The following is a 25,748-nucleotide window of genomic DNA, read 5'->3' as shown; positions in this document are numbered from 1 at the left end:
TTTTGGAGAGAAGAGGCTCCTGTCTGATGGGCCAGGCGGGACGGAGAAAGAAAACAGTTGCCCCTGCAGCATCATCGTTTTTATCCGAGGAGTGAGGAAACAGTTTGGAGACGGAGTGACAGCCAAGGTCACGCAGACACAGGAAACGGGTGGGACTGGGGTTTGCACCCAGACTTGGGTGTCTTCAGCATGCAGCCACTGGACACGACTGAGGGGGACCCCAACCCAGACTGTCTCCCCACAGTTAGGGTGCTGCTGGACCCCATCACCTCTACCTGGGTTCCCCACAGCTTCAGAGTCAGCTCCGTGGAGGCAATTGGGAGGCCCCTGTGTGCCCGGAGTTGGGGGCCTGGAATTTCTCCAAGCTGCGAGCCCAGGGGGATGTTGGCTCGGTGCAGCGGCTCTGGAGGAAAGGGCCTGTGTCTCAGGCATCTGGGGTCAGGGCAGCGGAGGGGAGCCGTGGAAGTCCCTGCTGAGAGCCAGGAGGCTGTCATCCCAGTGGCACACCCCCCCGACCTCCACCTGGGATTCCACGAGCTGTCATTTCCCGAAACTTGACACGTGTCCTGGCAGACAGTAGGCACACGGTGGGTGGTGGCCACCATTGCTGTCACTGTCACTGCTGTCATTAATAAAAGGTTGCCACCCAGGCCACAGGCAGAGCTCCTCCGCCCACTGGCCACTTACCCGGGTCCCCTGTTTGGGGCGGGTGAAGATTCGGTGGGGCACCTCCGGCCTCACTCCCGGGCACCCCAGCCTGGCCAAACTCACAGCAGCAAAGCCCGAGGCCAGCAGGGCGTGCGGCAGGGTGCATCAGGCCTGGGTGTGGGGCTCTGCTGACCCCTGCAGGTGCCCGGCGGGCAGGCAGCACCAGCCTAGGAGAGGACAGGTGCCGGGTGCCGGGAGCCGTCAGCCCCGAGCGGCAGAGTGCCCCCGCCACTTCCCGTCTCCACCCCGCCTTTCCGGGGCTTCTGGCCACGCTTCCAGCTCCAGACGGAGGCCAACACGGCAAACAACGCGGGTGCTCCGGCCGCCTGGCAGCCCCGGGCCCACCCGTGAGCCTCGCCCCTCGTGCTCGGGGTCCTGCTGCCGCCACCCAGGTGTGGGACACGGTGGGATCCACAGGTGACCGGGGTGGCGGCACGGAGCTGTGTTGGAATGACAGCCCCTGGCCCGTGGGGGGCAGCTCTTCCTCCTTGCTTCCCTCAGACGCGGCACTGAGACTCACCGTGGGTGACATCTCGGGAGACGGTCCTGAGAGGTGGAGCGAGCAGTGGCACATGGTTCCCGGTGGCGGCCTCGCTGCGGCCTCATCTTTGGCCACGCCCACCCACCCCACCTACCCAGGGACCGGCCCCACTGGACCTCCACTTCCTTCCTCCCCCCTCCCCTGCCCCCCACCCCCGCCCAGGAGGGAGCCATTAAGCTCCCTCCTCCCTCTTCCCAAAGTAGCTGTCAGGAAAGCGCCCGAAAACTTCCTTGACATAGTAGTTTTGATGCCCTGTCTTCTGTTTCCATCCCTGGCACAACCAGTGCCACCAGCCCAGACTCCGGGCGCCGCTGTGACTGCCCTTATCCAGCACATCCGACCCCTCGGGCCACCCCTCCTTCCCATCCTCTGCTGGGGAGCGGCTCTCCCAAATGTACATCCTCAGGCTCCTGACTTAAGCTGTCAATCATTTGCTCAGTCATTCCCCAAGTAGTTACGGAGCATCTGATACGTGGCAGGCAGCACACTGGGCACTGGGGTTCAGCTTCCCCGATGCTTGAGGTCCCAGCTCATTCCCGCCCTCAAATCCGGCAGGTCCCGCCCTGGCCCTCCAATCGGCTGTCCAGTCCCACCTCCGCTGTCCCAATCCCCAGCGCTGGTCCCACTCCCCACTTTCCCCAAACTCTGCCTCATTCCATCTAGCCTCTGTCTGCCCACAGGAACTTCCTCAAACCTACCCCGCTGACGGCTAGGGACCGCTCCCTGGCCACGGTCTCTGGCCTGGCTGCCCTTCCCTGGGCCATCCCACACCGCTCACCGCAGCGCCACTCCACGTGCACACCTCCCCGTCTGCAGGTTTCAGGCTCCCCTCCCCCACCCCTTGGCCTGGCTGCATGGCCACATCTGATGTGCTGTGCAGATCCTCTCAGAAGCTGCCTCTTCCCTGACCACATGGACCAAAAGCCCACGGGTGCACAGAGCCCAGTGATTTCTGCCTTCTCTGGACGGCACAGACAGCCCTGCGTGCACAGCTCTCATGTCTGCCCTCTCCCGTGGACAGTTCCAGAAGCTTTCTCCTCTCTTGTGTGAACCTGTCACCCTCTGGAGAGCCTGCATCCACTCCTACCCTAGGTGTTGACCATGCTGTGTCCTGGGGATTCAGAGAAACAGGAGAGGGCCCCACCCCCAGGAGCAGTTTGGTGGTGGCGATGCAAACAGACATTGACACCCGTGTGGAGATGGAGGGACACCCAGGGTCGACTTCCCAGCACTTCACATACATCATCTCTTTTAATGCTTCCTGCAAGCCTAGGAGGATGTAGATCATCCCTATTTCACGGAAGAGTAAACTGAGGTTCAGAGAGGTTCAGAGGGGTTCAGTGGCTCACCAAGGGTCAAAAAAGCAGTAAATGGCAGAGCCGAAATTCAGACCCAGTTCTGTGTGGCTATAAGTTCTAGGCCCTTCCAACCCAGACAGGCCCTCAGATTTCAAATGGTCCATCCCAGCTAGATTTACACCCGATTATCTTCCCAGCCCATGAAAAGCAAACAGGACACTCAGCGTCCCCAGCCCCTGGAAGCTGGAGTCAGGGACTCATGGATCTAACATGAATCATTTTTGTGATTTCTTTTTTTTTTTAATCGAAGTATAGTTGGTTTACAACGTTGTGTTAATTTCTGCTGTACAGCAAAGTGATTCAGTTCTACATATATATACATCCTTTTTTAAAAAATATTCTTTTCCATTATGGTTTATCATAGGATATTGAACATAGTTCTCTGTGCTATACAGTAGGACCTTGTTTTTTATCCACTCTAGATATAAAAGCTTCCATCTGCTAACCCCAAACTCCCACTCCATCCCTCCCCCAACCCCCTCCCCCTTGGCAACCACGAGTCTGTTCTCTATGTCCATGATTCTGTTTCTGTTTCACAGATTGGTTTATTTGTGGCATGTTTTAGATTCCACATATAAGTGATATCATATGGTATTTGTCTTTCTCTTTCTGACTTACTTCATTTAGTACTAACATGAATCAATTAATATGTGATTCTGGCAAGTCCTCTCCCCTCTCAGAGCCTCAGTTTTCTCACCCGTAAAATAAGAGTAATAATCCCTGGCCAGCTGCTTCTCCAGGATGTGCACATGGAAGGGACTGGAAGGGTCCCAGCAGCACCGGATTGAGGTCACAGCAGTTGGGTCCTCATTCCAAGCCTGCAGGAGCCTGAAGCTCTCCTGTCCTCTCTACCCATCCCTTGGGGACTTACATCTGGCTACAGACTTCAGAGCCTTCAGGGTTGCCCCTGGTCCCCAACAAGCCGGCCATCACGTGACACCCAGTCCCGGCTTCCTGGGTCTCCACAGAAGATTCTCCAAGTCCTGTGAGACATTCATTTATGGGACGACTTTAGGGGGGCTCTGTGTAGGTGGGTGAGGGGAAAATTGCCTTCTCAGTCAGTACTGGCACCTGGACCCTGAGGATGCCCCCAGCCCCAGGGAAGGAACCAGAGATGGGCCTGAGACCCAGGCGGCCCCTCTTTTCTCAGTCTTCGAGAAGGCCTCGCCCCAGCCATGTGAGCCACAGACTCGGAGGGCCCCTCCACCAAAGGTGGGGAGCCCACGCCAGGCCCCCCAGGGGGTAGTAGGGACTCCATGAAACCAGAGGGGCCTGCAGGGCTGCCCAGAACAATATGAATGGTGGCCCTGGACCTCCTGACTCCCCTTGGCTGACGCAAACAGCTGCTTCCCACCAGGCCCAGATGCTGTTGGGTGTGGGTGCCTGAGGCACCCTCAGCCTCGCATTTGATGGCTCTCTGTGGGTGGCCGTGTGGCCTCAAGAGGGTCTTCCTGGGACGGCTTCTCAAGGACAGGAAGCAGAATCCTGTCCCCACAAGGTTGCACTGGGATCTCATCCTCCCTGGCCCCTGGTGGGCATCGTCACCCCTGCCTTGGCTGCAAGGTCGGTCATTCAGAGTCATTCCCTCAACAGAAGCCCTTGACCTTTGACCTCAGCCCTGTACTCCTGCCCTCATGCCACGTCTCTATTTCTTCCACTAAGTTCCCTCAGGGGGGTGGGGGTCCTTTCCTATCCACTAACCACAGCCAGAGCCATCTGGGGCCAATGGAGAAGCTCTTCTAACAGTGAAGCCCAGAAGGGACAGGGTTCAGGCTTAGTTCTCTTCTCCCAGGAGCTTCCTGAAGGAAAGCATCCTCCTTTTTTTTTTTTTTTTTTTTTTTTTTTTTTTTTTTTTTTTTTTTTTTTTTTTTTTTTTTTTTTTTTTTTTTTTTTTTTTACGAAGACAAACACAAGCCACCCTTTCCCAAAGGAAATGAGTGTCTACTGACTCCCAGCTAAGAGGGGCCCTCAGGAATTCCTCCCAGAGCAAAAAGGTAACTTGCTGTCTCCACCGTTGGAACTAGAAGAAATCAGAAGCTTTTGTTTGTTGTTCCCCATGTGCCCGCCCTACACCCCTTAATTTAAAAAAAAATGTCCTTTCCAGACTCGCTGATACATGGGGATAATGCAATTATGAAAAGGGAGTCAGGCAAGGCGCCCCCCAAAGAAAGAGTCGCTCTGATGGTGGGCGTGCAGGTTGGGGGACGTCTGAGTAGGGGGCACTGCACCCCTGACATGAGCGCAACCCTAGGAAGTCCAATCCCTGCCCAGGAAGACAGAGGGGTCCAGAGGATCGTGACGACACAGCTAAGCACACAGACGATCGCCAGTGAGGCCACTCTGAACCTGTCCTCAAAGAGCAGGGCTGAGGAGGGTCTGGTGGAAGGAGCCCTTGTTCTGTGGAATTCCAGGGGGGCTGGCTTCATGCCACTGACTTTTGCCTGGAGGTTTGGCCTCAACCTTTCAAATGGGACGTATTCTCAGCGGTAAGTCTGTTCTCTGTGAGAACTTAATTTTCGATTTCATTCTTAGTCAAACTTAAAAAAAAAAAAAGTGTAACAAACATGTCTGGATCATAGGAATACATACTGAGATTTCAGGCCCACATTTGTATTCAGTGTCGCCCGGTGATGACAAACAGCACCATTTTAGTCGTCGTGGGTGATGAGAAGAGAAGCCAGCTGGGCACCGTGGCTGGCTGGCCTCCCCACTGCCTGGCCTCTGCGTGCAATCCCCCTCCTCTGTCTGCCACACCCTCCCAGAGAGCTCATCCAGTCCTGGGCTTCACACCCCATCAAACATGCATGACTCCCACGTTCGTGCCTCCGGTCCCCACTTCCCAATCATCCCCAGACCTGAGTGCGTCCAGCTGCACACTTGCTGTACGCGGGCATCTCATCAGAGCCCGGAAGGACTCCTGGCTCTCTCCTTACGACCTCTCGTCACCCCATTGTCCTCACCTCCACACCTGGCCTCTTCAGCACCACTGTTTCTCAGCCCAAACCCTGACAGTCAGCCTTTATTCCTCTTTGCCTCTCAAAAGGGACATGTTCTCAGGGGCGATCATTTGTCAGTGGCCAATAAACCAGCAAGTCCTATCAACTCGGTCTCCAAAACACTTAAATCCATCTGCTTAACTCGGCCCCGACCACCCCCATCCAAGCCACCATCACTTCCTGCCTGGACTACAGTGACAGCCCCTGCCTGGGCGCTCTGCTTCCACCCCTGCCGCCCCCAGGATCGTTCCCACAAAAGCCAGAGGGATCCTTACAAAACGTAAGTCAGACCATACGTGAGTTAAAAACCTGCCCATGACTCTTTTCATACTTACACGCCACACTCCGTGCACTGGCTCACAAAGCCCGTCCTGACCTGGCCCCTGCTTCTCCGGCACCCACTCCCCTTCGTCACCCTGGCCTTCCTGAGCTCCTCACATGTGCCAGCCACTCTCTCCTTGGTTATCACCTGTGGCTTTCTTCAACCAGCCCTAGTCCTTCTCTAATCTGCCGCCTTAGTAGTTTCTTTTCAAGACAGCACTTCTCGCCAGCTAAGGACACTTGTTGAGAAGCGTATGCATTTCCTGTCTTTCTCCTCCCACATGGATATGAGATGCGTGAGGACAGGGGTCTGCTCTGCTCTCGGGTCTTAGTCATTGCCAGGTCTCTAGACCCCCAGTGTGACTGACCCCAGAAATGTTTGTAGGATTCATTGATTAATTAATTGTGGGTTACAAATTTAATACCGTACACACAGCGTCAAGAAAAGAACACAGCACTTTATTTCCCAAAACTGTTCAGAGTCCCCACCTCACTGGGTGTAGGCGGGTTGAGGCGGTAGAAAACCCTGAATTTGCAAATTGATGGTGTTTGGGCCTCTTCTGGTTTAACTAGTTTCTTTTGGATGACTCTGTCTCTTTGGGACAGATGCTCAAACTGCGAGCCATCTCCTCAGTCCGGCTCCCCTCCAGGAGGCTCCCAGGTGTGCCCCTGAGGGGATATCCATGGTCTCGGGCACAGGCAGAGGCAGGTGCAGACCACGTGGTACCTTCGGGGTCCTGGCAGCTCTCGTGGCCGGCCTGGGCTGCTTCCGGGCCCGGTGACTGCAGAACTGTGCCTGGGCCCTTCCGGTCTCCAAGGGTGACGGCACCCCCAGCTGCAAACGTCCACACTGTGGCAGCCTCTTTCCCCTGACCATGGGCCCTGCCCATCTTCCTGCTCTCTCAGCTCCAGCCACGGGGACTCTGGAACCTGCACGCTCCCGCAAGCCGGGAGAGAGCTGCTGGAGCTGGGTGCAGGATTCCATTTGCAGCACCGAGGCTGCCCAGGGCTGCCGGCCCTTCTCCTGGAGGCTTGTGCAGCCCCATGTGATGGGGCTCCCTGGGACATTCCCATCAGGACATTCCCGTTAGAACATTTCTACAATGTTCTCACCCCCAGCAGGGAAGCTGCCGACATGCCCACCTGGCCTCTCTGCCCTGCCCTACATTTGTCTCCCTTTTTCTTTGGCCAACAGTCCACTAGGGTCCAGAAGAGGCGGGCTCCCCATTCCCTCATCCTGTGTTACCAGAACTTTCCCTGCGTCTGAACCCCCTCCCACCCACGCCATCCACGGAGCTAGGCTGGGGGACGCGATTTCCTGGAGAAGAACAAAAGACATATCCATTTATTACTTTCAAAATATCATCCCCATTACAAACACAAGGATGTGTTCACACCATGTGAAGTCCCGGTGATGAGAGAACACACCATATGCAGGAGGATTTCCCAGTTGCTCATTCAAACAGAGAAACGCGGGAGAGCCTTGAGTCGCCACAGGCAGCCCAGCAGCGTAGGAATGCCGCATTCCAAAGGACGGGAGCCAAGGTCCCATTGCAAGCTGTGATTTCATCTCAGCAAAACACCAGCTGTCACACGGCATTACAGTTGGAAGAAGAAATGGCTGCGTGAATGTCGGCTGCTTAGCCCAGAGCCTGGCATTCCCAGGAGTAGCGAGGGTTCCTTAAAGTTCCACTCTCATTCCTGTTTACGACTCCCTCTCTGTGCTAAGTACCTGACAGACATCATTGCGTTTACTCTTCACAAAAAACGTCAACAGAGAGGAATTAGCATCTCCATTTTGCAGCTGATGAAACCGAGCCTTAGCGAGATGAAGTACTTGCCGGTGGTCAGAGAGCGGGTCGGCGGGAACGTCCGCAACTGGCCTGGCCGCAGAGCCTGTGTGTGTTCCCCTCCAGCTGCCCCCCAGCCCTGAGCCCAGCAACGGGCTCTCTAGCTGAAGGCTCTGGGCACACCGTGCTGTCTGAACTGGCCAATCCCCTCTTGGGAACTTTCCCACCACCAGCCCCCAGCACCCCACCTGGGCAGCGTGATTGTCCTCACCTGGAGTGTTTCTGTCCTTCACGCCTGATTACTTGCTTGTTCCTTTCTTTTCCAAGTGGCCACTTGAAGGAGCGGAAATCAGGGCATCTGCCGGGCAGCCCCGGGAGGCTCCCCTCTCCACCGGCCTGCGGGGCGGGGGCCTGTCTGGACTGCATGATTAAAAAGCCAGCTCTGTGTTCGACCAGATCCGTGTCTTCCGCCAATGTCCCTGGCACCCTGCAGGGAAGAGCTGCTGCCAGGGCTCACCTTGCAGGGACCAGCCCTGACTAGAAATGAGGTCGAACTGACGGGTCGGGGTGTGGAGGGGGCCCATGGCCATGCAGATGGAGGTGGGGGAGTGATGCCAGGGAGAGGTGGGCCACTGTGGGGCTGAGAGCACGGCCCCAAGTCCTGCTTGGCCACTGGCTCGCTAAGTGACACTGGGTCAACCCCACCCGGTCTTAGGCCCGTAAAATGAGACGGTCGGTCTAAACTGGGTGGCAAACTCACAAGCCTGCAGGGTGGAGCAGGTGAATGAGTGAAGCACCAACTGGAAGGCAACAGGATTTCTGCCGAGAGGCTGTGGGGTCTTCCTGCTTGGGAAGCAGAGGTCAGTAGTGGGAAACGGTACAAAACTGTAGACTGCATGCTCTAGCGGAAGTATTCAAACTGAAAGGGGAAATGGAAAGTTCAAGTTCATCAAACAAAATATGCTGTGGGCCAAGGTTCACCAGCAGGCTGCCGGCTGCTGACTTCTGGTCTATGTGATTCTAGGTTACCTTGTGGTCAGGTGAGTAGCAAAGGACTCTACCCATTATTGACCTGCCAGAATTATGTAGTAGAAAGAGCCAAGGCTTTGGAGGCAGACATATCTGGATTCAAAGTTTGCTCTGCCTCTTACTGAGTGACCCCTGCAGATATTGTCTCTCCATGCCTCAGTTTCCTCATCTGTAATATGGGGTTAATAACAGAAGTACCTGCCTCACATCACTGTTGAGAAGACCAAATGAGATTGCTGCATCTAAAGTGCCTGACATGCAGTAAGCCCACACAGAGGGTAGCTATGATTATTTGAATTAGGGGCAAGTCTCAGCAGGGCTGAGTGAACTCAGACCCCCTAATCTAATAGAGTTCATCATCCCAATCTGATGAATTCAGAAAATTTTATTCTTTGCCATAAAACGATTATATTAAGTGGGAAGCTAAATGTGATTTAATTTGTGAGCTATAATTTTTTGGCAAATAAATGAATTCCCAAAGTAAAGGAGAAAATGCCTTTGTCAGATGAAGTGACAGTGGCTCAATGGAAATTTATTATAGATGATTAATAAACAGAGAAACCAACAAGACTGAGCTTCCTCCAAAAGAGCCCTCAGATTGCTTTATCCCATGCTCTTGGCACATTTTAGCCCAAAGAGGCCAGAATCAAAGAAAGGGAGAGAGAAATTAACATTTACTGAGTGAAGCTCTGATGGAGTCAGTTGGCCTTCTGGTCCTAATGCTACTACTGCCAGCTTGACCTTGGATGAGTCATTTAACTTCTGGGCTTCAGTTGCCTCACCTGCAAAGTGGGAATATTAACGGGGAAGAGAGGGCTAAGAGAAGTAAAGATAATGTTTGTGAAGTGCTCAACACCTAGTAGATACTCAGTAAACGGTGGCTCTGTTGTTTCACTTGAACCCCCTTCAAAAGAGGCTCACTGCTGTCAGTGGAAGGAACTGGCCAGCCTCTTACTGATAACACTTCCTCTCCCAGAGGGTTTGACTCATAAAAACATAGTTTGGTTCCATTCCATTGAGTTCCAACCACTCCCTTCATTCTTCTTAAGACCATTACTGTTAAAACACCCAATCTGCCCAAAATACATAGTTTCAAATTAATTCTATTAAAGAGGTATATTAAATGATCTGCATTGTCCGATTAATGCCAGAAGCCCTTGAGTCCCAGCTCACGAAAGAGTCTTGGTGAATAACCCATCTTCTCTGATCCAATCCAACTTTATTTGTCCTGTGGTAGCTTGGAAATGGAGACGAAGTTGCTGAGGTCACTTGGCCTCAGATGAGACTTAGGGAAGAGAGTTGCTGAAAATATCCCATTGTCAGGCAGAATGACACGCGTGTAAAGAATGGCATACAATGAAGACTGGACACCCTTGGTTAATGAGCACGTTTCAGCTCCCATGGGTCTTGTAGGTCTTGCTTCTGAGGGACTGGCTGAAGGAAAAACCAGATGAGCCTGCAGCTGGGAGCTGTCCCCTCGTCTGGTCTTCCTAAGGTGGCACAGGTTTCCTCGGAGGTCCACAGAGTCTGGTACAGTCTCCCAAGCACCACCTCAGTCCTCCACTCGTTTGTGCTTTCCATCCCCCCAGGGAGATGCGTAGACAGCTCCATTTTACAGATAAGGCAAAACAGAGGTCCAGAGAGATTTAATAACGTGTCCAAGGTCACCCAACTAGTAAGAGGCATGCTCACTGCAAAACAGTCGTGGAATCTACGCATTTGCAGATTCTGGCCCATTCTACCCTTGGGAATCTCAGAATGTTCTGTCCACATCCTGGAACCCGTAGGATTCCGTGAGGGAAGGAAAACTGAATTTATTTATTTATTTATTGGCTCTTCTCCAAGCCAATAATCAGAACTGGCCAGATCTGGATTGGAGTCTCTCTGCCCTCTCTGCTGCTGTCAGAGCTGTCACCCGGGGCTGGACTGTGGGGTAGCAGGAGTCTATATGGACCGTGGTTGAGAGCACAGTCCCTGGCGTCAGACAACCTGGGGTCATGTTCCGGCTCTGCCTCTTACTAGCCGTAGACCTTGGGCAAGGAGCTTTACTTCTCTAGGCTTTAACATGAGAATAAAAACAGTAACCGATAACTTTTATTGAGGGCTTACCATGTGCCCGGCATTGCTTTAAGCTCTCTCCTTGCATTCTTTATTTCGTCATCTCAACAACCCTATGAGGTAGAATGTGTCACTGTCCACATTTTACAGATGAGGAAACACTAGTAATGCAACTTCAAAAACCCTGAGGCTTTGGGGAAAATATACCCATGCAAGGGTTCAACTCAGTGCTCCTCGGTGGCCTTCACCTAGGCCAGAGGTCAGGAGGCTTTTTCTGTAAAGGGCCAGATGGTAAATGTTTTAGGCTTTCAGGACTATTCAGTCTCCTTCATGACCCTTCAGCTCTGCCGTTGTAGCACAAACACAGCCAGAGACAATGTGTAAATGGCTGGTGTGGTTGTGTTCTAGTAGATTTTTTACAAAAACAGGCAGTGGGCTGCAGTTGTCTGACACCTGACCTAGGCGAATGGCTTCTCCTCTTCCTTGTAAGGACAAATCCTGCTAAACTTCCATCTGTCCCTTCTTTTCCTGGCTTTTTTCTTCTAAGTGCCTGAGCCCCACTTGCTGGAGAGGCTACCACAATGACATCACAAAAGAAGATGAGGATACTGGGTAATGAAGTGGGCAGCGGGGAATGAGTGTAAGCCAGAGAAGCCTGCTGATCTCTAACAGCCAATGAAGTGGCAGGGTCCCAGCAGGGGCAGTATTTTGGTCAAGCTGGTAGGAAAACTGGTCCCACAGTTCTGAGGGGCAAGGAGGGAGACCTGCCTGGATGGAACCAAGGACCCAAGTTGTGACTGGGGTAAAGGAAACAGGTCCAGATAGCAGGAAGCATTAGAGGTGACCCAGTCAAGAGGGCTGAGCTAAAGGGTCATCTCCAGCTGTTGGGGGGATGCAAATACAAAGGGAAATTGAGGCAGAAGTTCATTCAAGGAACTGGGCAAAGAAGATGGAGAAGAAGCTGTGGATGACTCTGGACCTTGTCTACTGGTAGAATAGGGCCACCAAGATCCTGGCCACCTGTGGCAGGGTGGGCTCAGGACCACTAAAGAGCTGGGCCTACAGCTCTTTACACTTCCCCACTGAGATGGGGAAGTCAGTTAAACCCCCAGGGAGAGCAGCCAGGGCCTCCTGCTCCAGCCTGTGTCTGTAACCCCCCCTAGGAATCCCTGCATAAAAAAGAGAAAGTCACAATTTAGCCCTTGCTGAGCCCACTGGGTAGCTCAAGAAAGACCTGCTGCTTAATCAAATCCGTTCCATTCAATAGACACTAATTAAACACGTATTATGAGCCAAACCCTGGGGATACAGAGACGGGACATATCCTCAAAGCCGTCACAGTTTACACGCGAGATAAGTACATGCACAACTTTTCATCATACAAGACAGAAGCGTAACCAAGCAAGACTGGGACAGAGGAGAATTCTGATTATGGAAAGGGGAAGGCCTTTCCAAAGAGTTCGTTGGCAAAATATGAAGAAGAATCATTTCTATACTCTTACTATAAGGACCTATTGGTTCCCCACAAGTTTTCATAAGAATGGAGATCTGCCACCCTGTCTTTCTAGAACTCATGTGAAATACTTAACATTTGAGGACTTGTTTTCCCCTGAGAAGCATTAAGATATCAGACTTCCCAGAAGAAGAGAGAAGCTTCTTTAAAACCAACATAAAAAAAAAAAAAAGTCTCATGCCCTCAAAGTCCCTCCTAGAGAATGGACTTCAAATAAATTGTGTATTTCTCTCACCAAATGACCTTAAAGAAAGCCTTTTCCTCTTAAAATTGTACTTAGCCTTAATGGGAGTTAGAAGTTTTAAAAGTTTAGAAGAAATGGTGGTCAGGAACTGAACTCTAGCTCTATAAACTGATTTTAAAAAACCTCAGGCTCACAAAGATAATAAAAAATGCATTTAATAGCATGTCAATATACAGCTTAAATGTATATTAAGTCTTCTTTTAGGCAGTGCATTACAGGGATAGAGGAGAGAAATATCATTTGTGAATGCACAGTCAAATGTTAAATATAAGTGCTGATAAATCTTGGTGCTCTTTCACTATTAAAATTCCGTTTTATGAAACATAGCCCCAGGTGCAGTGTTCTGTGCCGGCGTGGGGAACCGTCTGGTCCAGTATGCAATCTACAGTTTTCAAGTGAATTGTATACAAGTATTAACAAAAGAATAAAATTTATTATTCACAAAACTAAAGTGGTTGTCATAAAGCTTACAAGAAAGTACAGCCTAGGACTAATGAGTTGAAAAACTCGTTTTAAAAATAATAAAACTTACTGGACAGTCCTGGAAAATGATATTACAAAACAAAGAAAACAGTTGGCACAGTTTAACCACCTAATTTCTAAGTGCACTTTGTAATGGTCCTTGCAAGCTGCCACTTTTCCCAGGATAATGACAAAAAGCTTCAGTCAAGTGTCACTGGCTTATGGTGACGGGGTTTTTTTATTGCATTGCCAAGAGTGGATTTTAAGAAAAAACACTACAAAGGTTTCAAAAACCCTATTTATTCTCTATCATCAAAAATAGCAACAGGGGGACTTATACAACTTTTCTGTGAGTACCCACCAGTCTATTTTTTTTTTTCTTAAAAAAAATAGAAGTTAGTTAAAGAAAAATGATTTGGTTTTTAAAAAATAATGTAAGGAAACACTTAATCGGATAGCCCAAGGAGTCATCAGAAATGTGTAGCAAGAAAGCTTCATTTTGGCCCTCTCCGGCCTTTGCACGTCTTTTACTAAACTAGAAAGAGAATGTACAGTACCAATATGTTCCCCAACCTGCTTGGATCGAATTGTTTTGTTTTGAAACCCATTATTGCTAAACCAGAGTGTTGACACTGAGAGCCGAGGAGTCCGCTCATAGAGGATAAAATTGAGAGGCTGCTTCTGAGGACTGGATCTCCACCTGGGCCATTTTGAACTGGGTGCACTGCAGCCACTTGCGCAGGGCCGCCAGGCTGGCACTGCTCTGGGTGGAGCCCGGCAGCGTCCTGAGGCTGTGGTGGTTCACGTTGTTCTGAATGGCCTGGAGGCGAAGCTGGAGTCCCGCAGATAAGTGCTGTAAGAGAGGGCAAGACGGTAGTTTAGTTTTTTTCCTGCTCGGGTTCCTGTCAACCCAGGGAGTGCCGGCCTGGACTTCTTCTGCAGGCAGAAGAACTTACACGTGGCACGGGAGCTGTCTGGCCTGAAGAAGGCCAACTCTCAAATTTGGGGAGGTCTCAGGGCAGAGGGCGTGGGCCGGTGCCATGTTCTTAGAGCCCACCTGGCCCAAATCCATCCAAATAATGCCCCTCCCATCTCGACTTATTCTTTGCAACACCAGTGCAGGGGCTGACACTTAGACTTGTCCCCCGAGAGCTGTTTGCTATGTGGGCCTGGTGTCGTGGGCTATGTTGCCAGGCTCCCTGGGTTCAGATCCTCGGTCCTCTGTAAACAACTTGGGGAACGAGGTTTTTCGGTCTGTGTTTGGATTGTCTCATGGGCAAAGTGGGGATAGTAGCACTCACCTGACGGGGTTATTGTAAGGTTAAGTGATTTAACAGAGGGGTCAGAACAGAAGCCGGCACATAGGAAGGGCTCAGGACATTTTCATCATGATTATAGTCTCTCTGTTCTCACGTTCATGTACACACGAAGGAGCTAGGTTGTAAGCTTTTCTTATTCTTCTTAGCTTTCCGTGAAGTTCTGTTGGCCTCCACTTAGCACTCTGGGCAGTGTCAAATTGCCACAGCCAAGCAGGGGGAGGGCAGTTTGGAATGCCTCGGGGTGAAAGCCCAAGCAGTTTTCACAACAGAAGCTAGTGGTGCAATGAGGTTTTCAGCAAAGCCATTGGCCCTACCGGTGGCCACAAACAGCAGCTAGGCCGTGAACCAGTACTCAAAGCCTGTGGGCACTGCTGACAGCTGTATATCTCTCTTGGTATCCCTTGAAGTCACCTCCCTTCCTTCCACGAGCATCCCTCCCCAACTCTGGGAGGAAATCCAGCAACAAGGCTTCCATCTTCTCCCCCTCCTTCCTGATACTCCCAGTGCCTTAGACGGGACCCAGTTTGGGATGGAGAGGGTGGTGAGCTTTGCCATCTTAATGTTAAGCCCCAGTAACTAGATTTACAGCCATGGAGTATGTCTGGCCCTGCAGTGACAATGCGTCACTCAAGGCGGGGCCTGGTAGTGGGAACTACGTTCTGTCTCCCCCTCCCTGGCTGTGGCACCCTGTCCAAGTTACTCTTCCTTCCGCTCCTATGTTTCCTCTTAAATAGAATGAGAGGGGGAGTGGGCAGGTCCCTTCTAGTTCAATTCTGTCATTCACTGAATGTTATCCTCTCTTAATAGAATTCTTCCCATCACAAAAAGTCAGTCCTAGTGGCCAGGAAATAGCACCAGACATGTCTGGGACCGGATCCCATGGGTATCCTCTGAAGGTACAGTAGCTTTTCAGCCTGTGTTCTAGTCAGTAGCGGAGCCTCGCCCAGACTCTGGGATCCTCCCCCTCCCCCTTCAATCAACGATGAGTAGGACAGCGGCTCCTGCTGTCACCTCGGCCCACAGGCCCCCTAGCTGTCCCGCAGGGTCTCCTGCATTATCAGCCCCCAGAGAGCAGGAACAGGTAATGAGTGGCGCATTGTGGAGCCCTGTGAATGTTATGAGCGTCTCTGGAGGGAACTGAGCTTCCAGTCCACCCGGGGGTGACTTACCTTGACATTTGACTGAATCATTGGTAACCACATAGGTATCAGCTGTATGGAGAAACACAGAAGGCCCGTTATTACTGTTCTCCGTTCTCCCACATAAGCTCCGCTTACTGCCTGGCAAAGCAAGGCGCACGGAATCCCTTTAACATCACAAAAGGATGTGGGTCTCCGCTACAGAGTTCCCCCGCTCTCAGACAAACGTCTCTCTGAGCCCAAACCCTGCTGAGCTGGTGGCATTTGGAGGTTAATAAGCGCCCCATGAGTGCCTGAAACACACACGGTAAATGACTGATTGTCTCTTGAAAGCTACCAAGCATGGGAAATTAAATGTGTATTTATTTAATTAAATCCTCTCTTTCTTGAAATAGAATTTCCTCCACAGGATCTTTAGAACTGAGTCTCCAAGTAGCATGGCGAAGCTCTCTGCCTGTGGTCGTTAAGAAAAGATCACTGGGAAGCGGTTAAAATGCTTAAGTGATGGACAAAGACAAGCCCTGAAGTTGCCTGGCAGTGATCTGGGAGACGAGACACAGCAGGAGTGAGTGCAGGCCGGGGTTTCAGCAGTGTGGGTGCACGGGCAGGCGAGCAGCGGGTCCCTGCTCCAGCCGGGAGCTAGGTTCTCAAATCCTGGGCATCTGGGGAGCCCTGCCCCTCCGCTGCCTCTGATTTGCCCTGAGACCCTTCCTAGGAGGTCACAGGTGCCCCGCCCGAGCTCCCCCAGCAGCGGCTCTCCTCTGTCCGCTTTGGTCTCTCGCCACACTTCAGCCCTTCCAAACGCAAGTGTTGACTTGTGTTCGTGGCCTCATAAATCCGGAAGTCAGGGACAGAATACATTTCCCAAAGTGTATTCCACAGAACTCCAGTTGGGTGGGATTTAAATGGGGAAGGGGGGCTATGATCTAATAAGTCTGGAAATGTTAGTTTCTTTCAGGACTGTTCAGATCTTTAATATGCTCAAATGCATCATATCATTTCAGTCCACGCTCCTTCTCACTCAACTCCAATAGAGTTGATATGGATTGCACTGTGTCCTCTCATATAGCCGTTGTAGTCCTTGCCCACAGCCTCAGATGGGACCTTATTTGGAAATGGGGTCATTGAAGATGTAGCGAGTTAGGATGAGGTCACTCTGGAGCAGTGGGGACCCCTAATCCAATATGACTGGTGTTCTTATAGCAAGGGGGAATTTGGACACAGATAGGTACACAGGGAGAGCGGTTCATGAAGGTGAAGCAGAGATCTACAAGCTGAGGAACGCCAAAGATGGCCAGCAAACCCCCAGGAGCCAGGGGAGAGGCTGGGACAGATGCTCCCTCACAGCCTCAGAAGGAATCAATTCTGCCATCACCTTGATCTCATAACTTCTTGCCTCCAGAACCATGAGACAATACATTTCTGTTACTTGAGTCAGTCACCCAATCTGCAGTGTTCGGCAGCCTAGCGAACTAATACAAGGGCACTCAAGGAAGCAAAGCCCAGAGGCGGGAGTGTGCAGAGAGGTGAGGAAGCAGTGGGGGTTCACGTGATGCTGAAGGGTGAGGTTCTTAGCACAGGGTCATGAAAAGCAAGTTTAGAAAAGCAGAGTGAGGCCTCTTGATGTTTGGCCTTGATGTTTGGGAAATACCTGAACTGACCTCTTGTTAAGAATCCTGAGGGATGGGGAGGTGGGTTGAGACCAGGGAACACTGAGTACTCTGCCCCTGGGTGGACATCTTTCCCAGGGTTGCCCCAGGGGCTAAGGGCCTTTATAAGGCAAACAAGGGGAATACTGAGGCTGATTTTAGAAGTGCTTTTGTTATTTCCCCACTGATGTAACACAAGACCATAAGATTCTAAATATACCTGCAAGGTGCCTTCAGGTTTGTGATTTACCAACCTGACTGAAGGCATCAGGTTAAAGTTCATCGTGAAGGACAGCATTATACAATCCAGCAGTCATCCTATTTCAGGAATGCTAATTTGACTGTTTTGAATAACGGTTCATTTCAGTACCCCTTTGCTAGTGGCTCCTACAAAGCTGTCAGTAAGAATTAGATGTAATTTATTCTGGACACTGTAATGTTATAATAAATGGTTGTTTTTTTTTCTTCTCCAAAAACAATATCCAGAAAACTGAAGGACACTTTAAAAAATATGTTTTTCATCAAAATCAAAGGGATACTTTTCCTCTTATCTTGGTTTATGTTATGGGATAAATTGAAGACTTCCTGCTCAGTTGGACTATATTCATTTCACTCCATGCTTTTTCCAGCCCTCAAAATAAAATTAGTCATGAAACTTTCTCTTTCACCCAAGATGGAGTAGCAAAGACCAGATTTACAATCCTGCCTAAAACAAAACTAAAATTCCAGATGAAGGGTAATGAAACAATGATTTTCAGACATTAAGTATCAGCAATGCAGGACAGGGATCACTGAGGGAGAGGAAACAAACAAGGTGACCCCTACAGTTATCCTAGCTCACTGCCTAGACAGTGTTTTCAGGCAGTAGCACAGGGAGAAGGAACCCAGGTAGAGTCTGGTGGTCTTCCTGAGGTGAGGAGATGGAGCTGGGAGTCCAGGGAGGCCAAGGGAGCTAGAGTTTGTGAGGCAGAGTAGTGGAAAGGAGACAGCTGGAGAGAGAGAGAGAGAGCACTAACTCTCTGAAGATCTGTAAAGGGTTCCCCTTGAGTCTTCAGCTCAATACTGACCAGTATACACATGTGAGAAAATTATCCAAGACTGAAGAAAAAATAACCTAAAAAGATTAGAGAGAAAAATCCCTGGTAATCACATAGCAATAGTTTGTGTTTCCACTAGTTATAGTGGAAAAATCTTGCAAATCATAGAACACCAAGTAGAGTACTCAGGATATTACCTTACCAGTGAAGAAATAGTAGCCCTAGACAAACTGCTGCTCCGATCCTACCTAACAAAGCTTAACACCAAGTTTCAAAGGCATAAAACTGTTTCTAAGTAATTTAACTATGGCATAGAGTACAGCTCAAAAATGCTTGTAGGAATAAAAAAATATCTAGCACCCAAAAAAGTCAAATTCAAAATGTCAAGAATCCAATAAAAAATTACCAGACATGCTAAGAAGCAGGAAAATGTGATCCATAATGAGAAGAAAACTCAAGTAACTAGAAAAGACCCCGAAATGACACAGAGAACAGAACCGGTAAACAAGGACATTAAAACAGTTATTACAACTATATTCAATACGGTCAAGAAGGTAGAGGAAATACTGAGTATGTTAAACAGAGGTATGCAAGAAAATCTTAAAGAAACAATAGCTGATACTTTTCCAGATATAATGAAAACTATAAATTCACAGATCCAAGAAAGTCAACAAAATCAAGAACAAGAAATATGAAGAAAACTACACCAAGGCATATCATCATCAAATTGCTTAGCAACAATGGTAAAGAAAAAAATCTTCAGAGCAGCCTGAGAAAAAAGACCTATCATATACAGAAGAAAAAAAATAAGAATGACAAAGATTTCTTCTCAGAAACAATGGAAGCAAAAAGACAGTGATTGAATAGCATCCTCAAAATACTAGGGGGAAAAAACTTTGAACCTAGAATTCAATAACCACTGAAAATAGCTTTCAAATATGAAGGCAAAGTAAAGACTTTCTCAGACATACGAAAGCTGAAGGAATTAAGCTTCAGTAGAACTACATGAAAAGTTGTAAAGAAAGTCCTTTGGGCAGAAGGAAGATGGAAGTTTAATTCTACAGAAAGGAATGAAGAAAACTGAAAAATGTAAATATGGCAAAAACAGAAAATATAAAACAAAATTTAAATTGCTTTGAGAGATAATTGGTTAAAGCAAAAAAAATTATGGTTTGGTTTATAACATATGTAGGAGTAAAATGGATGACAATCATAGCACAAAGTCTGGAAATGGAAGTATACTGTTGTACATTCTCATACTATACATGAAGTGGTACATTATTACTTGAAGGCAGATTGTGTTAAGTTAAAAATGTTGACTATAAACTCTTAAGTCAACCACTAAAACAACAACAGCTAAGACATATAGTTAATAAGATAACTGAAAAACACATTTAAATAACCCACGGGTCAAAGAAGTCAAAAGGGAAATTAGAAAGTATTTTGAACTGAATGGAAATGAGAGTATATCAAAATTCAGAGGAATACAGCCAAAGCAGTACTTAGGAGGAAATTCAGAAAACCAAACACTGACAACTGAATAGAAAAAGGTTCTCAAATTAATGACCTCAGCTTCCACCTTAAGAATCTAGACCAAAAAGTGGAAACTGTATCCAAAATTTAATCATTAAAAACTCAATTAGTCAAAAAGAAGGTAGAAAAAGAGGGAATAAAGGACAAAGAACAGATGGGAAATAAAGAAAACAAATAGCAAGGTATTTTAAGCCAAATGATATCACAAAACACATGAAATGAAAATGGTTTAAAAATCCCAATTAAAAGGGATTGTCAGATTGGATTTTTAAAAAAGCCCAATACCCAACTACATGCTGCCTATAAGAAATATACTTTAAATAAAAAGACACAAATAGGTTAAAAGGCTAGAAAAAGATATACCATACTAATACTAGTCAAAAGAAAGCTGGACTGCCTTTATTATTACCAAAGAATATTATCGAGGATAAAGAGAACCATTTCATAATTTCAATTCATTAAGAAGATATAACAATCCTAAACATTTATACACCTAATAATAGCTTCGTAATATGTGAAATAAAAACTGGTATACCTGAAAAGATAAATTAGGGAGATATTTCAATACCCCTTTTCAATAACTGATAGACTAAGTGGATAGAAAAAGAAGGAAGGACATGAAAAAATTGAAAAATACTATCAACAAGCTTGAATCAACTGACATAGGAAACTATATTCAACAACAGCAGAAGACATATTCTTTTCTAGTACACACAGCATTTACCAAGATAGACAATATCCTAAACAAGACTCAATAAATTTAAAATGAGTCAAATTATACGAAGTATTGATATTTTCTCTGATGATAACGGGATTGGATTAAAAATCCATAACAGAAAATCTCTAGAAAAGCCTCAAATATTTGGAAACTAAATTATTGCCTCTAAATAAGCAATGGGTCAAAAAGGAAAGCAAAAGGGAAGATAGAAAGTATTCTGAACTGAACGAAAACGAGAACAGAACTACCAAATTGTAGGATGCTGCTAAACCAGTGCTTAGATGGAAATCTTAATCACTTATGTTATAAAAGAAAAAAATCTCAAATCAGTGAATTCCACTTCCACCTTAAGAAACAAGAAAAAGAAGAGCAAATTAAAGTGGAAGTCAACAGAAGAAAGAAACTGATAAAGAACAGAAATCAATGAAACAAAGACGACAGAAAAAAATCTATGAAAGCCAACCAAAAGCTGGTTATTGTTGTCATTGTTTTAAATCAAAAGCTCACTAAAACTGATAAACCTTTAACCAGATTGATCAGAAAAATAAAAGTGAGATCACAAATCGCCATTATCAGGAATGAAAGAGGTAGCATAACTACTGATCCTACAAATAGTAAAAGTATAATAAGGGAATATTATGAGTAACTTCATGCCAATAACATCAACTATTTTGATGAAATGGACAAATTCTTTGAAAGACACACTGTCAAAGATCACTCAAGAATAAGCAGATAACTTAAATAGCCCTGTATCTATTAAAGAAATTGAATCTGTAGTGTAACACTCTCCTGCAAAGAAAATTCCAAGCCCAAGCAGTTCCACTGGTGAATTTGACCAAATATTTAAGGAGAAAAAAAAATACCAAACATATATTAACTTTTCCAGAAAATGGAAAAGAAAGGAATACTTCCTGACTTACTCTATAAGGCCATCATTACCCTGATACCAAAACCAAAAATAGTTATTACAAGAAAAGAAAATTACAGTCCAATATCCCTCATAAACACTGATGCAAAAAAATTATTTTATAGTGTTAGCAAATAGAATTCAGCAATACATAAAAGAATAATACTTCAAGACCAAGTGGTTTGTCCCAGGAATATAAGGTTGGTTTAACATTCAAAAATCAATCCATGAATCTCACTGTTAATAGTCAAAAAATAAAAATCAAATGACCATCTCAATAAATGTAGAAAAAGCATTTGACAAATCCTACATCTATTCCTGACAAAAATTCTTAGCAGACTAGGAATAGAAGAGACCCTTAATCAATCTGACAAAGGGTATCTATGAAAAACTAACAGCTAACATTTATATTTAATGAATGCTTTCTTCCTAAGATCAGGAACAAGACAAGGTTTCCAACCCTCATGACTTCTATTCAACTTGTATTAGAGGATCTAGCCAGAGCAATGAGACAAGAAAAAGAAATTAAAAGTATAAAAATTCAAAAGAAAGAAAGAAAACTGCTTCTACTTGCACATGACATAATTGTCTACAGAGAAAATCTGATGAAAGCTACAAGAAAGCTACTAGAACTAATAAATGAGTTTAACAGATTGCAGGGTATAAAGGCATAAATCAGTTATATTTCTAAATACTAACAATAAAATACCAAAAATTTAAATATAAAAAACCATACTATTTATAATACTATAAAATTACTATACACTTAGGAATAAATTTGATAAAATATTCTAGTCCTGTATATGGAAAACTATAAATATTGCTGAAAAAAATTAACAAAGACATAAATAAATAGAGTGGTATACTCTGTTCAAAGATTGGAAGACTCGATATTGTTAACATCTCAATTCTCCTTAAAGTGATGTATACATCAGTGCAACCCACATTCCCAGCATGCTTTTCGTAGTAATTGACAAGTTGATTTTTAAATGTATCTAGAATGCAACGGACCTAAAATAGCCAAAACAACTTTGAAATAGGTGTAGAAATTTAGAGGAGTAACACTACATGATTTCAAGGCATATTAGAAAGCTATAGTAACCTAGACAGTGTGGTACAAAGGTAGACAAACAGATCAATAGAAATGAATTGAGTATCCATTAATAGAACCATACATGAATGGTCAATTGATTTTTGACAAAAGTGCAAAGGCAATTCAATGGATAGAATTTTTCACAAACAATCCTAGAATAATTGGATATCCACACACATAAAAAGTACCTCAATCCATACCACACACATCCACAAAAGTTAACTCAAAATGGATCATAGATATAAACTAACATCTAGAAGAAAACATATATAATATCTAGAAGAAAACACAAAGAAAACTCTTTGTGATCTTGGATTAGGCAAAGATTTTCTTAAATACAACATCAAAAGCATGATTCATAAAAGAAAAATTTGATAAATGGTATTTCATCAAAATTAAGACTTTCTGCTCTTCACAAGTCACTGTGAAGACAATGAGAAGACAAACACAGAAAAAAAATCTTTGCAAATGACATATCTGATAAAGGACTTGTATCTGAAAATTCAATAATAAGAAAAAAACCAACTTGATTTTTAAAATGGGCAAATAATTTTAATAGACATTTTACCATGCAGATATAGGGATAGCAAATAAGCACATGAAAAGATGTTGAGCTCATTTGTCAACAGGAAAATGCAATTCTGCAGTACACAGTTCTTAGAATGACTAAAACTAAAGATTAACTACATTAAGTATTGACGAAGATGTGTAGGCACTGGAACGCATACTGCTGGTGTGAATGTAACAGGGTACAATCACTTTGGAAAACAGTTTGCCAATTTCTTTAAAAGTTATACACATATCATACAGCCTAGCAATTCCACTCCTTGGTATTTATCCAACACACCTGAAAGCCTATAGCTACACAAAGACTTGTGTATGTATATTCATAACAGCTTTATTTGTAATAGCCTCAAACTTTTGGAAACAGCTCAGATGTCCATTAATTGATGAATGGATAAACAAAATGTGTTATATCCATATAATAGATACTACTCAGAAATAAAATAATCTACTGATACATGTAACATGGATTAATGGTAATATAATTATTCTGAGTGAAGGAAGGCAGAGAAAAGCATAACTACTGTATGAATCTATTTATATGAAATTCTAGAAAATGCAAACTAAGCTATTATGACAGAAAGCAGATCAGCAGGTGCCTGGTGATGAGGAAGTGGGGCACAGGAAGTGGTGGAACAGAGACTAACCAATGTGTATGAGAAAACTTTAGCTGGGGAGGACAATATTCATTATCTTGACTGTGGTGATGGATGGCTTCACAGGTATAATATGTGTGATGTGAAGATATCAAATTGTACATTCTACATATGTAAAGTTTACTGTGTATAAATTATACTTCAATAAAGCTGTAAAAAACAAAATCAGGTATGATCACCCAAGTGTCAGTCATGTAGTTTCTCCCACAGTGTTGACTTTTGCTATTGACTGTCAAGCTAGATAAGCTATATCTATCCCTTTTTAACCAACCACCTTGCAGTTTTCTGGTAACAGTCAAGTTTTCCCTAAAAACGTGCTGCTTTTCTTCAGCACTGTGTGAGTTAACTTTACAAATGTCCTTTATTGAAGGGAGTCAACCAAGGAGTGAACTAGGAAGTTATAAGGTTCTAAACTGATGTACTCTGTGGGTTGGGAGGGGGGAGGTGGGTGGTGATGGTGGCTGGGATAATGGAATATAGACATGGAAGGCAAAGAAGGAAGTGGTACAAGAAGAGGAAGGACAAAGAATCAGTGAAACAGAGAGGTGGAATGATAGGAAGGAAAGGAAAAAGAATGGAAATAAAAAGAGAAAGTGAGTGAGCAACCAGGTTCTCCTTTGTTCTTTTATCTTTTTATCACACTAGCATGTTTCTGATGTCCCTGGATAGAAAACAAATACCTGAATTACTTTCACACACTGTACAGTGGTTTAGAATAGTAATATTAGAAACAAAATTAATTTATCTTAGAGAAAAGTATCAGCTACCAAGTCAAACAATGACAGAGTATTTTCCTTGGTTGTCTGGATATCTTGCAAGGTGAGGCTACACCAAACAATTTATATGACTCTAGGGTCATTTCCAGATCAATGTTTCTGGTACTATTTTAATTACTTATGTTGCATGCAATCATGGTGTGACATACTGAACCCAGCTAGGGTTGTTATATGAGCCCGATTCCTCCAGCCCCAACTTTGAATGTGAAAATTAAATCAGTTTTATTTTCCTCTTCAGAAGGTACGTTCAAAATAAATCCACATTTGTTTTTAGAAGCAAGAAATGGTCTATAGAAATCATAAGATTTTCCTACCTTGACAAAAATTGTTGAATTGCATTCTTGCAATGCCTCCATTAAACTAATCACATGGAGACACACCATTTCTACCATCTGAAACAACAAACAGGAAAATCAATTCCACTCAAGGTGATACGGAAACAGTCTGCAGCCGCATGCCCTGTGCCCAAGAGGACATTCTGCACAACAGCCGGAGGGGACCGGGGTACTTATTCCTCTCTAAAACTTCAACCAGAAACTGAATTTTATAGGCTGCAGAGGTTTCCTCATGCCATGCCTTCCTCATCTAACTTGGGGCTGCCAGTGAATTCAGGTATCAATCTCTCTAATCCGCACCACACTGCAATTCACACCAGAGGATAAACGGTTTCTGCTTCCTTCATTTCCAGCTGCAGAACTCTTGGGCTTGGGTCTTTTCTCCATCTTGATCGATCCTTTCTCCACAGTTTCTTCACTTGGAGCGGCTGTTTCATTTATTGCACCATCTGTGTTTGAGGCTTTATTCTCCGTGGAACAAGGCGGTCATATTTATGACAGTTTAAAAATACCATAGAAATGATATCCCTCATCAGAAATCCCTGTGGCTAGATTTTAAACACTCCAGGGGGGATTTTACCAGACTGGCTTATGTAGTTTAACAAAATTTTCAGAATTTAAAATTAATTCAAATTCATTTGTAACGCCATTTGTACAAGATTCACCAGTAACAAATTCATTTCCAACATTTGAATATTAAGAGACCTTTGGAGGAGAGGTATTAATGGTATCAAAAAACGAGTGGCAGTAGAAGGAAACTCTGAATCTCTAGTTTAAATTTAAGGTCCCAGTTTCATCGTCTGTAAAAGAGCAGAATAGAATACTTGACCTCCAAGTGCTTCTTCAGTCCCAGACTCTATGATCTAATAAATGGAATTATCTATGCGGTGGTCAGAACTGTCGGTGTACCCTAAAGTTTTCACATTAATTTCCTTTACGTTGAATTAAAACACCTCTCTCCCTACAGAACTGCCTTATAATATCTGCTTCTCTAAAGAAAAG

The 25,748-nt window shown here is 45.8% G+C and overlaps 1 protein-coding gene across 2 annotated transcripts in view; it reads right to left on the bottom strand.

Moving 5' to 3' along the window:
- Window positions 1-13,672: 13,672 nt before the first annotated feature.
- Window positions 13,673-25,748, bottom strand: part of UNC79 (unc-79 subunit of NALCN channel complex) — a 195,729-nt gene continuing 183,653 nt past the window's right edge. For both annotated transcript variants that reach the window (XM_024759179.1, XM_024759171.1), the window contains 3 exons: window positions 24,726-24,803; window positions 15,509-15,550; window positions 13,673-13,873 (listed from right to left, as the gene is read on the bottom strand). In XM_024759179.1, the coding sequence (XP_024614947.1) occupies window positions 13,673-13,873; window positions 15,509-15,550; window positions 24,726-24,803 (321 nt within the window). The remainder of the gene's footprint in view (window positions 13,874-15,508; window positions 15,551-24,725; window positions 24,804-25,748) is intronic.

Source organism: Neophocaena asiaeorientalis, unplaced genomic scaffold (genome assembly GCF_003031525.2).
Source record: "Neophocaena asiaeorientalis asiaeorientalis breed wild unplaced genomic scaffold, Neophocaena_asiaeorientalis_V1.1 scaffold476, whole genome shotgun sequence".
NCBI classification, from domain to species: domain Eukaryota; kingdom Metazoa; phylum Chordata; class Mammalia; order Artiodactyla; family Phocoenidae; genus Neophocaena; species Neophocaena asiaeorientalis.
The sequence above is the reverse complement of the archived record's forward strand: the minus strand, read 5'-3'. Positions and strand labels throughout refer to the sequence as shown.